Source organism: Meles meles, chromosome 17 (assembly GCF_922984935.1).
Source record: "Meles meles chromosome 17, mMelMel3.1 paternal haplotype, whole genome shotgun sequence".
In the NCBI taxonomy this organism is placed as follows: Eukaryota; Metazoa; Chordata; class Mammalia; order Carnivora; family Mustelidae; genus Meles; species Meles meles.
In genome coordinates this window covers 50,124,035-50,138,746 of record NC_060082.1, presented here as the reverse complement: position 1 = coordinate 50,138,746, position 14,712 = coordinate 50,124,035, and the positions used below count along the sequence as shown (strand labels likewise).

Genomic DNA, 14,712 nt, shown 5'->3' with positions numbered 1-14,712 from the left:
TCCCTCCCTCCCCTACCCACTGCCTCTGCCACACACAATCATTCCAAGCCCTACTAGGACAAGGTATCCTCTGACTCAGATTGCTTTCTGCCCCAGGGGCTTTCCAGGAGCAAGCTCAAGGGGGAGTGAGTATAAAACTGCCGTCAGAGGGGCGCCTGGGTGGCTCAGTGGGTTAAAGCCTCTGCCTTCGGCTCGGATCATGATCCCAGGGTCCTGGGATCGAGCCCCGCGTCGGGCTCTCTGCTCCGCGGGGAGCCTGCTTCCCTCTCTCTCTCTGCCTACCTCTCTGCCTACTTGTGATTTCTCTCTGTCAAATAAATAAAATATTAAAAACAAACAAACAAACAAACAAAAAACTGCCATCAGAGCCAAAGCTTGGGATCGGTGAGAATTTCTTCCACAGTCACGGGAATGGATTGTCCTCTTGGGAGCTCACAGGAGATGAGACGCTAGAGCTGGGGAGGGGAGGCAGTGGGGGGAAGGAAGAGCAGAGGCCGAAGCCGGGTGTCCCCTCCCCATCCTTCCCCAGCACCTGTGTGCGGTGCTGTAGGAGCCTTGCTACTCACATCCGCCTCGTTCCAGAGCCCGGGGATGCAGAAGGATTCCAGCAGGTCACTGCCACACAGCAGCAAGATCCGCAGCTCTGGGGAGGGGGACAGAGTTGGCACAGGGGTGAGTGGAGACCTGGAAAACATTCAACTCTCAGCCTCGCCCCTGATAAATACAGAAGCCGCCCATTCCGGGGCCTCCGGCACTCAGCTCCCCGCCAGGCTCCCCTGCGCCGTGATGTGCACAGTGTAGACAACTTTGCGGGCCTGGGTCACTTACAAACCACTCTTATCCCCCTGTGGGAGGAGTTTTTCATGCAGGGAGGGTCTTGGTTTGCCTGGTACTGAGGGTTTCCTGGGGCAGAGGTCATTCCCTGCTAAGCCAGGAGGGCTGCTCATCCCAAGAGAGATGGAGCCGGACATGTGGCTTGTCTAAGGTCTGTGGGGCTCCCTCTTCTGCTCATATCCAGGTCAAGTGCTAACAGAGCTCGGGTCCTCTGCTGCTATGCATTATCCAGGCTTTGTCCTTTATCACACATGCGGACATGGTGAGGGGTCCAGGGGACAGAGTGTCCCCATGCAGTCGCTGAGTTCATCGGAAGTCCCTTCTTCACCGGCCACCTTCCTCAGCAAGGAGCCGGAGAAGCTGAGTTGAGCCCCGCCCCGCCCCCTCCCAGGTGCACGTCCTGCTTGTCCTTCGTTTTCCTTCCCTCCCGAAGCGCACTCTGCCTCATCCCAGAGAAGCCCCTTCAAAAAGGACTGGCCGACTTACTAAAACAGAGCAGTGGGGGAAAAAAGGATCCTGGGATTCTCCAAACCACGGTGGGGCGGGGGGAGGGACACCTGCCACAACGTGACTCAGGTGGGGAGCGTTTGGTTCCCAGGCATCCTGGGCCCTCCAGTGAGAGGCTATAGCTGTGGGCATCTTGTCCAAAATGGGGGGAGGGATGGCCCTGCCCCGAGACCACTTCCAGAGACCACTGCCACGCACCCTGCACCGAGGCTGAGAGACGGCCGTTAGGTCAGCCTGCCTGAGACGCCACAGTTCGCTTGGGGAACCTGACCAGGATTCAGACGGTGGCCTTGACCCTGCCGTGGGACTCTCCAGATGGTCCAGAAAAGGAAGGCCACTGGGCTGATGACGGTGTCAGTATCTGTCCCACCCAGTAGCCCGTCCTCAGGGAGCCCCGTGGAGCCCTTGGTCCTTTGCTCCTAAATATTCCTGCAGCTTCTCCTCTCCCCCATGCCATTCTGTAGCCCAAAGATCTGCTCAGGGGACCTTAATTTATCTTTCTAGCCCCTGAGCCTGGCAGAATGACCTGCATGCAGTAGGTGCTCGGGACGTACTGAGTACGTGAACAACAGACAAGCTGCCCACAGAGGCCATGCAGGCAAGCAGTCTAAGAGCCTTCTAGGCCATCTGGGATGGCTCTGCGGGGGCCATCACGGCCTTTATGTTTGCAGTCTGGGGGTCCTGGGGGAAGTGGTGTCTCCCTCCTTCCAAGTCATGCCATGGGACTTCTGTCCCAACTCTGCATCTGTGGGGAGGAACCAGTCTCCCTATGGCTGAGAGGAGCCACACTGCCTCACTCCTGGGATCCTACTGTTCCCCGCCTCCCACCTGGAACCACCCAGGGCTCCAAGTGTTCTCTTTCTGTGGAAAGAGATTGCTGTAACTCTGTACTGTAACTCAGATCGCCTGAAATTTTGGTCAGGTGGCACCGTCCAGAGGCTGTACTGGCCCTTGGATTTCTCTGTGTCGACAGACACAGAGGGCAGCTACGGCTCCTGAATTTGACAATGCCTGGAGACATCTCTGGTTGCTAAGACCCGGGAGAGGGCACGTGCTCCTGGCCCCTGGTGCTCGGAGGGCAGGAATGTTGGGGAACGTCCTACAAGATACATGGCAGCCCCCAAGACACAGAATTGTTTATTTCCAAATGTCAATAGTCCACAGTTGAGAAAGCCTGCTCGATAGCCACGAAAATAACTCTTTTCTATTCCTGAGCCAGGAACTCCCTTTCCCACTTAAACATTGTGGGTTTTTTTTTAAGCCAAAGCACAGAAAGTTAAAAAGTGGGGTGTCCACCTTTTCTTACAGGACCAGAACTGACGCATTTGTCACAGCCCAGAGGCCCTAGCAGAGCCTGGGATCCCACGCATGGCCGCTGGAGGGCAGCAGCGATCTCTCCTGGTTTGTTGCAGGAGACTAAGGCAAACATTTCCAGCTCTCAGAGCCTTTGCTCTGCGGCGGCCCCAAGAGCGGTCGGTGGTTTAAGAACAGGGAAGTGGAGCCATAGGCTCTAGCTGAGCTAGAACGCGGCTTTTTCCTTCTCGCAAGGTGCAAGGGGACTTCAAAAAGGGGACTCATGAGCCAGAGGGCCTCCCAGCACAGAGTTGGGAAGCAAGGCAGCTTCCTTTCACCTCCTCTGCGCTCTGCCTCCTACCCCGGTTCACCCCCTTCCAAGGATCCAGGGCCAGGAGGTAGAATCCACACTGTCCCCCCACAATCCCCTCCCAGGAAGCCTGCCTCTGTGAAGTCCAGGACCCCGGGGCCATTTCCAGTTCCCACTGCCCTCTGCGGCCACGCCACCTGGACCACACCAGGCCCTGAATCGATCGTGACAGCTGTGGCCGCCCAGCTTTCCTTTCTTGGAAAGGAGAGTAGGATGGGGTCAGGCTAGCCCTGCCCCTCACCAGGCAGCGGTGAGATAAGGAACTTGCGGGTGAGATAAGGAACTCTCTGCAAATTGTGCACTCATTAGCTCCGCCTCTCTGAGGGCGGGGAGCTCCCGCAGGTACGGCCTCACACACTGGCCCAGTGAGCCAGGAAGGTAAACAAGGTCACAGCTGAAGCTTGCCACAGTAAATGCTTTCTGGAACAAGGAACGAGAGAAACACACGTTGAATACAGTTGCAACTCTAAAGACTGCTCAAAGCGGGGCTGCTCCGGAGGACCTCCCAGAGAATGCAATTCCTGGCCAGGTGCGGAACTGCCGGAAGTGGGAGTTCAAGGTTTGCTCCTCCTCCCCCTTGGGGTGTTTGGGAGCTGGGGAACCTGGAGCCAAATACTTCTGCCCTGTTTCGGGGGAGCAACTAGGAAGCCACGTTGCTGCTTTTTGTGGCTTCAAGATGGTGAAGGGCAGGGAAATAAAGGACATTAAAATACAGGAAAATAACTCAGAAGTGAGTTTTGAGTACTCAGGATCTTTGTCGTTAATACAATGTATTTAATTGTTGTTTAAAATGACTTAATCTTGAGTATGGGCTGCATTTGACAACCAGTTTGCTTACTTCCTGAAAATCTTAGAAAGGGTTCTGACAAACCCGTAGGAGTCAGCTCAGGTACACCACTGCTCCTCAGATCAGAGGCCAGGACCCAGGGAGCCTCCTCCTTGTCACCTGGTACCGCGGCAACTCCAGCTCCATTCTGACAACCACCTATCCCTTCCTTAGCTTCACACACTCGTGTCTCTCACCCACCCTGGAACCTCAGTTTTCTGCTTTGCGCCCCGGGGTTCTGCAGGACTGAGCTCATTCCCACGGGTGGGTCAGCTCCTTCCCATCCTACGACTGGTCGGGTGGAGCCACCGTCCAGTCACCTGCTCTGGCCCCGGACCTACGCGCCCTCCCACAGACCCGGGATGCCTTAGCCTCTGCCCTACGCGCCCTCCCACAGACCCGGGATGCCTTAGCCTCTGCCCACGGCTGTCGGTGGCTGCAGGGAGGTTGTGGAGGCGGCTTTCAGCTTCCTCTCCTCCTTGCCCTCCAGCCCAGAAATAAGGAAGAAAATAAGGAAGACCGGGAAGCCTCTCCGCCTCTCACAGCGTCTTGGGCCAAAGAAAGGTCTTGGGCTGTTGCAGAAGCTTAACTTCCACGGGTCTGGGATGAGGGAGAGGAGGCTCTAAAGGGAGCACTGCCAAGCTGGCCGGTCCTACCTCCCGGGAACTGGCCAGGTGGAGATATCGGAGAATCTGCTCTAGTTTGGAGCCGGTGTTCTGGGAGCAGGCCCTGTTGCCAGCACAACCCAGGGGCTCCAAGCCTCTCCCCCGCCCAACTCTGCCCCCAAGTGTCCCGGCTTTTCCGGCCACTTACCAATCTCTTCGTACCGCATCACCGTACCCAGATTGGCATTCTCATCTAGGGAGGAGAGAGGGAACAAAGAAGCATGAGGGGACTGACTGACTGCCACCCGACACGCGGTCGGCCCAGGGGCCTCCTCAGGAGTGTGTGTATGGGGTGGAACGCACGGGATGGGGGGGTCATTGCCTCCCTGCACAGAGGATATCTGATTACAGCGAATGGAGAGCAATCCAGCCTAAAACGGAGAGTACGCATCTCCTCATGCTTCACAGTGGGAATTCACATTTCTGGGCCTTTAAGAATTGCACAGCTTGGCTAGAAAACCGATGATGAACACACACACACACACACACACACACACACACACACACACACACACGCTCCTGCTAAGCACCTTCTGTTTCTGTCTGTATTTGTGGGAGGTAGTCCACAAAAGCAACGTCCTCTGCTCCGAGAGAAAGGCTCTCAGCATCACCAGGAGGCAGCCCCGTCTCCCTGGGCAGGGGCTGCCTGGTTCAGAGAACTAGCGTCGCTGAGCGCGTTGAGAAGGCAGGGACAGCAAGAGCCCGTGACAGAGGAGAGAGACAGAGGCTGGGACCCGTGCTCTCGAGTGCTCTTAAGCAGCGCCGGCACGGGGGTTCACGGTGTGCACAAAACCACAGACCTGCCACCTTGGTCCCCTGTCTCCTTTCCTCCTCTGCCACCCCTCTCAGTTCCTTTTGGAAAACCGGAAATCTCAGAAGTGGCAGAAGTCAGCCCCAAAGCATCAAAGGAATGAGGTCTAGACCTTCAGCAATTCTGCAGATTTGAACTGGGACCCCGAAAGAGCCCCAGGCACTCGGATGTCCTCATCCATGGAGTCCTCGAGGGAACAGCCAGAAAGAGGGAATTAAGGAACGAGCATGGGCGCTGGTAGCCTATCAGAGGGTGCGCACACTGCCAGAGCTGGGAGGACCCGAGGAAGGATTCTGGGCCCCTGAAAACTCTTAGGCATGTGGCCTCATTCTGTGTGGGGGGGGCGGGGAATCAGCACGTCCACGCTGAGGTCTACGTCCACGCTGAGGTCTACGCAGCCACAGCCGCAGGCTAGGTGGGTCACACCCTCGGGACTCCCTCCCTGCAAGCCTGGGGACTTTCCTGTTTCCTGTTTTCTCTCCAACGTTGCACTTTCAACTCTCAGCCCACAGCAGGTGCTGGGAGGTGTTTGCAGAATGAATGGAGGGAGGGGACAAAGAAGAGACGGGACCTGGAAAGAAGGTCCTCGCTCCCTTACCCACAAAGGTGAAGCGCTCCACTGGTGGGCGGACACAGCAGATCCGGCTTAGACTTTCTCCCACCTTCCCCAAGATCTTGGCTATGAGAGAGAGCAAGACAGACAGGGACAGAGGGAGAGAACCGCTCACAACTTACAGCCGGGCATGTGGGCCGCTGAAACAATAGCGTTGCCCTGGAGGGGTCAGGGGTTGGGTAGTGGGAGGCAGGAGGGTAGAGAGAAAGAACAAATGTGACAGCAAACATTCCTTCCCGTTCACAGTCCAAGGCGCAAGCATTGTGAGCCACAGACTGGAACCTGTTTTCTGCCTGTTTATTATACTGTCAAAAATCGGAAAATGTAGAAGAGGAAAATATATAAAGAGGAAAATAAAAAACACCTGTAATCCCATTCCAGGAGACAACCACCACTAACACGTGGGTATACTATTTCTTTTCCTCCACTTAAAAAAATATGCATTATGCGGGTATGTTTGCACGCCATACGTTGGCTCATATTATGTGTTCAAAAGACATAAGGGCTATTTGCTCTTTTCATTTTTAAAATATGAGCCTTACCCTTCATTCCTTCCCATGAAGATGGACTTTATCATAATCAGACATCCTGCTTTGGCTGAGAGGGATCTGGTTTTTGATGACCTCTCTGGGCTCTAATCCAGAAAATCTTTCTGAGCCCCCACATGCAGCTGTAAGAGAACTATGAAATTCTGGCTCCTTGTGAACTACCCTGTTTAGAACAGACTAATAATCTAATAGCTTATGGTCTCTAGGCTTGAAAAGTATGAACAGGAGCTGCCTCTTGCAATGGGTTGGTAAAAAATGTTGGAAAAAACATGGACCTTGGAATCGAACTGTCCTGAACATGAACTCTGACTTTTCCGCTTTTGAGCTGTGTGACCTTAGGCTAATCACTTACTCTCTCTGAATTTCAGTTTTCTCCTTGTAAATGGGAACATAATATCTATATCACAGAATTACGGCATAAAATGCGAATCTGTGTAAAGCACTGGGCATTGTATGGGCATACAGGACTCGGTGTTGGGTAAATGTTGGAGCCCTGGCTTTCCGCCATTGAAGAGGTGGCCGAGAGTTTGGGATTCTGAATGCTGATGCCTGAGTTTGACTCCTAGTCCTGCTACCTCCTCACCGTGTGACCTTGGGCAAGATCGTCAACTCCCTTGGAAGAGGCAGAGAAAAATGCTGCCTTCCATATTTTTAATTCCCAGGAAGGCAATTATAAATAGACTTTATAAATATGATTCATAATTATAAACTTATAATTATAAATATAAAAAAATGCACACCATCAACCCTGCCTCTCTCTCATTGTGCCTGCTTCTCTCTGATGCTCTGTTTTAAGGATCAGAGCATGGTGTCACCTTGTTAAAAGTGCAAATTTTCCTCCCCCTCCCAGACCTACTAAGTCACATTCTGGGGGAGGGGGCAGCAGTCTGGATTCTAACCAGCCTCCAGTTGATTCTGAGGTCTGAGAGCCGCAGCTCCCACCAGGATCCCCCTACCTGCAGTGGGCTTGTTGGACACGTTGCTGTTCTGGTAAATGGGCTGGGGGGTCTCATTTTGGGGCTGTCCGATCACAGGTGTCATGGACGGTGTGTTGACGTTGGAGAGGATGCAGCCAGTCACCCGCTGGGGGAAGGGAGAAGTGCAAGGTCAGTGGCATTAGCCAAGTAACTTACGAAAGGCATTCCTAGTTATCTTCAACTGCTCATCTGTTCGTCCATCCCGGGGAGGCCACTCGGCGCCGAGCTGGTGGCAGGGGCGGGTTCTAGACCCAGCTGCGTGGCGTGGCTGCATGAGGCCGGCAGGAGGCCAGACTGCTAGCTCAATGCTGGGGAGGCATGGCTTGCGCTGTTGCCCTGGTTCAAGTCTGAGCTCTGCCCCTGCGTGACCTTGGATAGTTACCTGTCTCTTGAACTTCAGCTCAGGAGTTTAACACGGACAGGCCCCGCGGCTGCCTTTCTGGGTTGTGGTCTGGCACCTGGCCGCCGATGTTGTAACCTTCCGTGTGACGTGCTTTCCTGCCCTCCCTGCCAGCCTCACGGGCCTCACATGAGGTCGTGTCTACAGAAGGGCTGTGTACGCTTTGGAAAGGTCATACGAACACCAGGCACCATCACCACCTGTCACCTCTCCAGGCCAGGGATGCCAATGACAAGGCCAAGGCCGAGAGCGGGGCCAGGGGAGCGGGATGTGATTGTGTGGCAGGAAGAGGGGGCGGGGTGCTGGGCACTCTTTTGCCTGCTTGTCAGTGTGGATGCACATTCCAGAGCCAAACAGATATTCTATGTGTATGGACTATTGTGCTGGATTATCTGGCCTGCTGCTTCCCTCGGGGCCGCAGAACTCATGGAGCTGATAAGGCCACGTCCTGCCCAGCTGACCCAGAAACCCACCCCCTTCCCTGCTGTGGGTGGGAGAGCTCCCTACGGGGCAACAGAGAAACAAAGTTTGGCTTTTTCTATCTGTTCAGCTTTCCAAGGGCCAGTGCTTCTACAGGTCCTTTTCCAGAAAGCCAGTATCTAACCCCCCTGCACCCCTCTTTCTGGATTCCTGAGTCCCGCTGCCAGAGAACCCCAAGCTGCGGGGCAGCTGTGGCCCTCGTGACCCCTGGAAGTTCCGTCTTCCAGACAGAGGGCAGAGAGAGGCACTGATGCCTTCTGAGCCCCAGAGGACAGGCGTTTGTTCTGCAGGGTGACCTGTCCCCTCTGTCATGTTCTTGACACGGGGCAGTGCCGGCAGCATCCAGCCCCATCTGGGAGCCCGCCGAGGCCAGCCCAACAGGCTCTTCTCCGCCTGCTTTGTGGGATTCTCCGCCCCACAGTGGCTGCTGGAGGGGAAGGGCCGGCCTGCCTCCTTTTTCATTACTTCACCTCCGGAAAAGGAAGCGCCACATTCTTGTTTAGTAACTGGTCTGGTAGCTGAGGAAATGCTTCCTCCCGCTGCCTGCACGGCGGGTCCCAGGGGACTTGCTCTAGGTAGAGAAGAAAAGGACTGGCTATGTGCCCCACTCCGCCCTCGTCACCCCTCCGCGGGCTCTCACGTTTGCAGAGGCCCTTCCATGCATGAGCTCGGGACACCTCTAAGTAAGCCCCGCGTCATTCTCTCCAATAGGTCTGCCGTCCACGCCGGGAACACCGGCCTGATGGCAGAACAGGAGCAATGGGGTGTCCCCCACCGCCATTCCAGGCATTCTAGGCAGGGGTCCTGGGGACTCACATTCTCTACTGGCCTGTGCCTGTCACTGCAAGAGCTGAGCTCCTGGCTGTGCCAATCTGGCCCAGACTCCGGCCTCCGGGCATGAGTAACGGAGGGAGGGTTCAGGAAGCCCAGGCATTTGGAAGCAAAACAGTGGGCAGACTTCATGGCTGGCACGGGCAGGGCTCCAGCACATCTGCAGGGTCCCGGATTCCTCCTTTCCATCACGGAGCCCGAGGCTCCGTGTGATCAGAAGGCACACAGGCCCCCACGGACCCCTAGCTGATGTGTAGCGTGAGGCATAAACCGACGTGAAGTCCCCAAGATCTTAAGGATGTTTGTTACCACAGTGTATCTTAGCCTCTCCTGACTGATACAGTAGGACAGGAGGGGATGCCTTTGATTACTGCGGTGGTTGAGACCAGCACGGGGAGCTGGTGAGTGCCCCCCAATGGCAGAGTCCGTTCAAGGAGATCAGAAAAGACTCCGGATGCCTGTGAAGGATTCCGAAGAGGGAAGGAAGGGAGGTGCCCTGTGTCAGTTCCAAGGGGGACAAACCTAGTAGATGAGGCAACAGCTGGCTAGAGCCCGCCCTCTTCCTCTTCCTCTTCTTGACTTCCTGGCGGGTCAGAGCTCCACCTTTATTAAAGGTAAGCACAGCTGGCCCAGTTGGTGGAGGGTGATGCTGATGGCTCCCCAAGGAGCGGCTTCTGACACCCACTGACTCAAAACACAGATGGGGGGACGTGCTCCCTGTGTCAGAACAGTGCTGTCCAGACTGCCGTTTGCGGATGACAAGGGCACCATGACAGGGTTGGGGCGCTGCCTCTTGTCTTGGGCAGTCAGGCTTCTTGCTACGGATGGCTCTGCTCTTCCTGCCATCGCTGCAGAGACCGATGGGCTGCTGTCGGTCTGGGAAGGCTGCTTTCCACACACTCTGGCCTGTGGGGCTGGCTGGCCTGGCGCTTGTTATAACCCGGTCACCAGCTCTTCAGTGGCTGCAACCTGGGCACAAGCCATGGGCTCCCATCCAGGGGAGACACAAAACAATGGCTGTGTGTCCTCAGGTAGATTGGCTTACCTCTCTGGGCTTCCTTTTTTTTTTTTTTAAAGATTTTATTTATTTGACAGACAGAGATCACAAGTAGGCAGAGAGAGAGGGGTGGGGAGGCAGGCTTCCTGCTAAGCAGAGAGCCCGATGTGGGGCTCGATCCCAGGACCCTGGGATCATGACCTGAGCCAAAGGCAGAGGCTTTAACCCACTGAGCCATCCAGGTGCCCCTCTGGGCTTCCTTTTGTCCACTCATATAAAAAGGACCAGAATATTGCCTGCCTTGGAACTCAGGAGAGGACCAATGAGAGTGAACAAAGGGACAGCATCTGGCAGGGGTGAAGGGGTCTCGGCCACAGCACCCATGCTGGAGTGAGGGGACTGGCAAGTCCCATACAGATGGGGATGGAGCCCCCGGATGCTCGTACCCCTGCTCTCCCCCCACACTCCTCTATGCTCCCGCCTTCCCGGGCCAGGTCTCCTTCCCTCCCCACTTTCTGAAGTCTCTCCTCACTCCCACCCTGGATTTGCTGTCAGAAGTTGAAAACCACCTCGAGTCAGACTGAGCAGGGGGGCAAGGTGGGGAGCAGCCTCTGGTCCGACTCTTTAACTGGCTGCTCTCCTTCCTGCTGCTCGGGACCTGGTCTCCCACCGCTGGCCGAGAAGCCGGAAACCGAACCAGGTGTGTGGGCCAGCAGCACTCTTACCAGGCCTGCCTGGTTTCGGGGGCCACCCGCCCCCCTGCCGTGGCCCAGCTCACCTTCATGAGGTCCCGATGGTGCTCCAGCACGCTGCACGTGGTCTGCCAGGTGTCCTGATAGCACTCCCAGGGGTCCACCCTAACAGAACCAGAAAGAGGCCTCCCACGGTTTCCATTCTCACACTCATTCCTCAGTGGTTCTTTCCAGAGCCTGTAGCTCAGGAAACTCAGCGGACTGGCCCCTGCCGCATACTTAGATCCCAAATCAGATCAAATGTGGGCTTGAAACGCCTTCCTACACCTCAATTTCCTCCTCTGTAAAACGGGAGGAGAACGGGGCTTTGGGAAAGTGAAGTTTTCTTCGGGTGCTCACTTTTCCCACCTGTAAAAATGACGATGTGACTCTCTTGTGGGGTTATTAGAAGGGCTCGATGAGTTTCATACACAAAGTGCTTAGTACAAAGCCTCGCTCTGATGCTTCCCCACATGGTGGAAATTTTCCTCTGGGCCCTCGAGGATTGGGGTAAGGACTCAAAGCCAGGCCCTCATCAAGCGGTGGCTGCAGATATCTGAATTGGGGGATCTGCCCCTGTCTGCCTCCCTGTGCTGCAGAGGGGCCTTGTGGGCATGGGGGGGGGGGGGCGTGCCAGTCAGACTGAAGGGCACAGCCCTGCCCGCTGGCCAGCCCCTCCTGTGCAGCGGGATGTGAAACGAGCAGGGAGCTGGCCCAGGCCAATGCCGTCTCGGGCTTAATTGGCAACTTAATGAGCTGCTAAACTGGGAGATTTTTCAAACATTTTCTGAGCAGTTGAGCATTCCCTGCCCACCTCCCACCAGGCACACACACCGAAGTTTCCCAGAGGTAAGAGCTCCCAGGCTGCAAACCTTGAGAGTCAGCTTGTGCGGCAGGCCCTCCCCCCACCTCTGACCACCACCCACCTGCCTGCAACAGGCTCCCCCAGGCACCCCCCCCCGCCCGCCCCTACCTCTAGAGCTACCTGAGCTTCCCTAGTGACCTCAGTTCCTGGAATTCTGACCTTGCCCAAGTGCTTGGAGCAGTGCAGAGCCAGCAGGAGGTGCTGGGGAAATATTTGTTGAACGAATGAAGCAATTCTTTCAGAATCTTCCAGTCACGTCCAAGCAGGAACAACCTCCTGCCCTGTGTCTTCCCCCACTGGTCCCCATTTTCCCCAGGAGATCCTAAGCCACAGTGTTACAAGGCCTTGTTTCTATCCCTGACGTGACCGTGACCGTGACCGTGACCGTGACCGTGGACGGGTGTTCACGCTCAAACCCCTTGATTTCTCTGGGCCTGTTTCTCACTGTAAGGACCTATTTAGCCAGAGGCTTCCATCCAGGTTAAACAATAACCTTGTTGTTTAACCCTTAAACTGTCCCTGCTCCCCTTCCCCACCGGACTTACTTAAAAACAAGTCCCAGAAACCAGCCCCAGGTAACAAGGCCCAGATACAAGGATGGGTCAGGCCCGGTGGAGACATCCGATCAGTGGGGGGGGGGGGGGGGGGGGGGGGGCTCATACTGTCTCCTTAGCTACCAAGGAGTATGGGCCCCCGCCCTTTGGGCGCCAATTCTAAACAAGGTGATAGGCTGGTTCAAATGTCTACTATAGGGTAAATTGTAATTCAGTTGGTCACCTAGCATCACTGTGCAGCTTTCTCTGTGTATTACAATCTCATTGGCCACCTGTGCGTGGCCAGGCCCGACCACATGGCCTTTGCCCTTAAAAACTAGTCTGTGAAGCAGAGAAAGGTCGCTCTCTCTTGTAAGAGGTGCGGCTACTAACGTTCGGTTTGATTCTTGATGCTTGGCGCGAAATAAAGCTTTGCTTGACCTTCGCTTTGTATTGGTCTCGCTCCTTTAATCCCGGATCCATTATTGGGGGACCCACCACTCACCAGAGAAAAGGCAGCTGTGTCTACCTGTATCTCAGGGGTTTGAGAAAGTCTCTAGGGACAAGTGTTTCTCACACGAATCACGGCTCACGACCCGCAAAGATCACTATGTGATTACCGTGGTGGCTTCCCTTCACCGCCCTCCTCCCCGCCCACCCCATCTCCTCTCCCTCAGCGTGAGGTGAGCCTCCCTTCACGTCCCTCCCTTCGTAGCAATCTCTAGGTGCTGCTTATTTTTCCGTGGGGGGAAATTACAGTACAAATGGTGTGCCATTATTTTCTTAAAACACCATTTTCTCATGCAAATGATAACTGTGGGAACTTGGGGGAGCGTAATTAGCATCATTAGTGGAAGCCGGCTTTAATTACACCCCAGCGCTGCACATAACGGAGTCTGCCATCTTAGGGAGGCCGGTGCCCAGAGGCTGAGGGACAGGCAGCGCGCGCTTGCTGGCAGCCCCTGGGTCCCACGCTCAGCCTGGAGCCCCAGGAAGCCCGAGTTCAGGAACGGGAAATAAGGAAGCCCAGGGAACGGTCCCTAAAAGGAAGTTTGAGTTCACAGGAAGTAACCGGGGAGAAAAGTGGGGAGGCATTTCGGATTTCCTGGCCAGGCCTCACCCCAAATCCAATGATGTCCAGGAATACTCCTGGATCCCAATGTCCCAGAGCAGAGAAATACTGCGGCTTCCCCCTTTGGTCTGCTGGGCCCTACGGCCTGGTTATAAAACAAAAGGGGGTTCACCTCCCAAGTTTTGCGGAATTATAGCCTGCAGGGGACTAATGCCTCTTCTGGCCTCCCCACCGGTGTGGGATCCAGATGGCTGAGAGGACCCCTCTTCCTCCCCTCACCCCCAGTGAGTCCCAGGCCAACCTCCGCCCCCGGGGGCCAGGGCCAGGCCAGCCCTACCTGATCCAGTCGGAGTTCTGCACGGCCAGCTGACACATGATGAGACGGTGCCGGCTCGACACAAGGCCCTGGGGAGCAACAGAGCCATCAGTGGGAGGCCCCCCCGCAGCCTCCCCGAGACCCCACCCCAAGCGGGCTTCTTATTCAAGGGCAGCCATTCCTCAGCCGCGGGGAAGGAGGGTGTGCCCCCCCCCCCCCCGCGTGTGCACCTGTCACGCAGACCCGCGGAGCGCGGAGGGGAAAGAAAGGGACGGAGGTCGGGATGGGCCACTCACGACCGGGTCAGGAGGTGGGGCTCTCGGAGGAAGCAGCCAACGCTTGCCCAGCACAGAGACGAGGCTTAACCCTGCAAACGGGGCTTCGTCTCGAGGCTCGGTCTGCTGGGTGGGCGACTGCCTCCGAGGCAGGTGGGGAAGGAGGGGATGGACATGCGGGGAGGGCTGCTAGCCCTTCCCTTTCGTGTGGCAGGGAGGGAGCCGCAAGGAAAGGAATTTTAATTCAGATCATAAGAGGCACGGGCCTTTTCCTCCTGAAAGCCGGGAAAGAGCCGTAACCCGCCGCGGGTGTGCGCGCTCCGGCTAACGAGCGCTGCGGGGGCCGCTGTTCCTCCCCGCTGCAGCCGGGCACCCACCCGCTGGGGGCTGACCGTGGTCCAGAGCCCCGAGCAGGACGCCCGCTACCAGGCATGTGTGTTTCCACGAAGTGTCGCCGAGAAGGCCCTGGGGCAGCTGTGTGCCCTAGGAGCCATCCATCGGGTCAGAAAAGGAGGGTAAAGAAGCAGAGGGGCAAAGGACCAACCCACCTGTTTTCCGTAGGAGTCGTGGACAGGAGAGACAATCCCACCAATCACAATAAACCTTCCAGTTTTGTGCAGATAATCCCTGGCTCTTTCTAATTAAGAGAAGAAAACCACACGTTATAAAGATTCGGAAAGGTGTGGATTAAAGGTGATCATGGAAATCAATACGTTCTGCTCTGCAAGGTTTATTGCCTTACAGCTCTCTCGCCGTTTACATGGAAAG

At 55.9% G+C, this 14,712-nt stretch overlaps 1 protein-coding gene across 2 annotated transcripts in view; it reads right to left on the bottom strand.

Moving 5' to 3' along the window:
* The window catches only part of NMNAT2 (nicotinamide nucleotide adenylyltransferase 2), a 196,022-nt gene that overhangs the window by 20,174 nt on the left and 161,136 nt on the right, over window positions 1-14,712 (bottom strand). For both annotated transcript variants that reach the window (XM_045982765.1, XM_045982764.1), the window contains 7 exons: window positions 14,493-14,581; window positions 13,691-13,758; window positions 10,931-11,009; window positions 7,424-7,550; window positions 5,905-5,985; window positions 4,644-4,688; window positions 567-643 (listed from right to left, as the gene is read on the bottom strand). In XM_045982765.1, coding sequence (XP_045838721.1) covers window positions 567-643; window positions 4,644-4,688; window positions 5,905-5,985; window positions 7,424-7,550; window positions 10,931-11,009; window positions 13,691-13,758; window positions 14,493-14,581 — 566 coding nt within the window. The remainder of the gene's footprint in view (window positions 1-566; window positions 644-4,643; window positions 4,689-5,904; window positions 5,986-7,423; window positions 7,551-10,930; window positions 11,010-13,690; window positions 13,759-14,492; window positions 14,582-14,712) is intronic.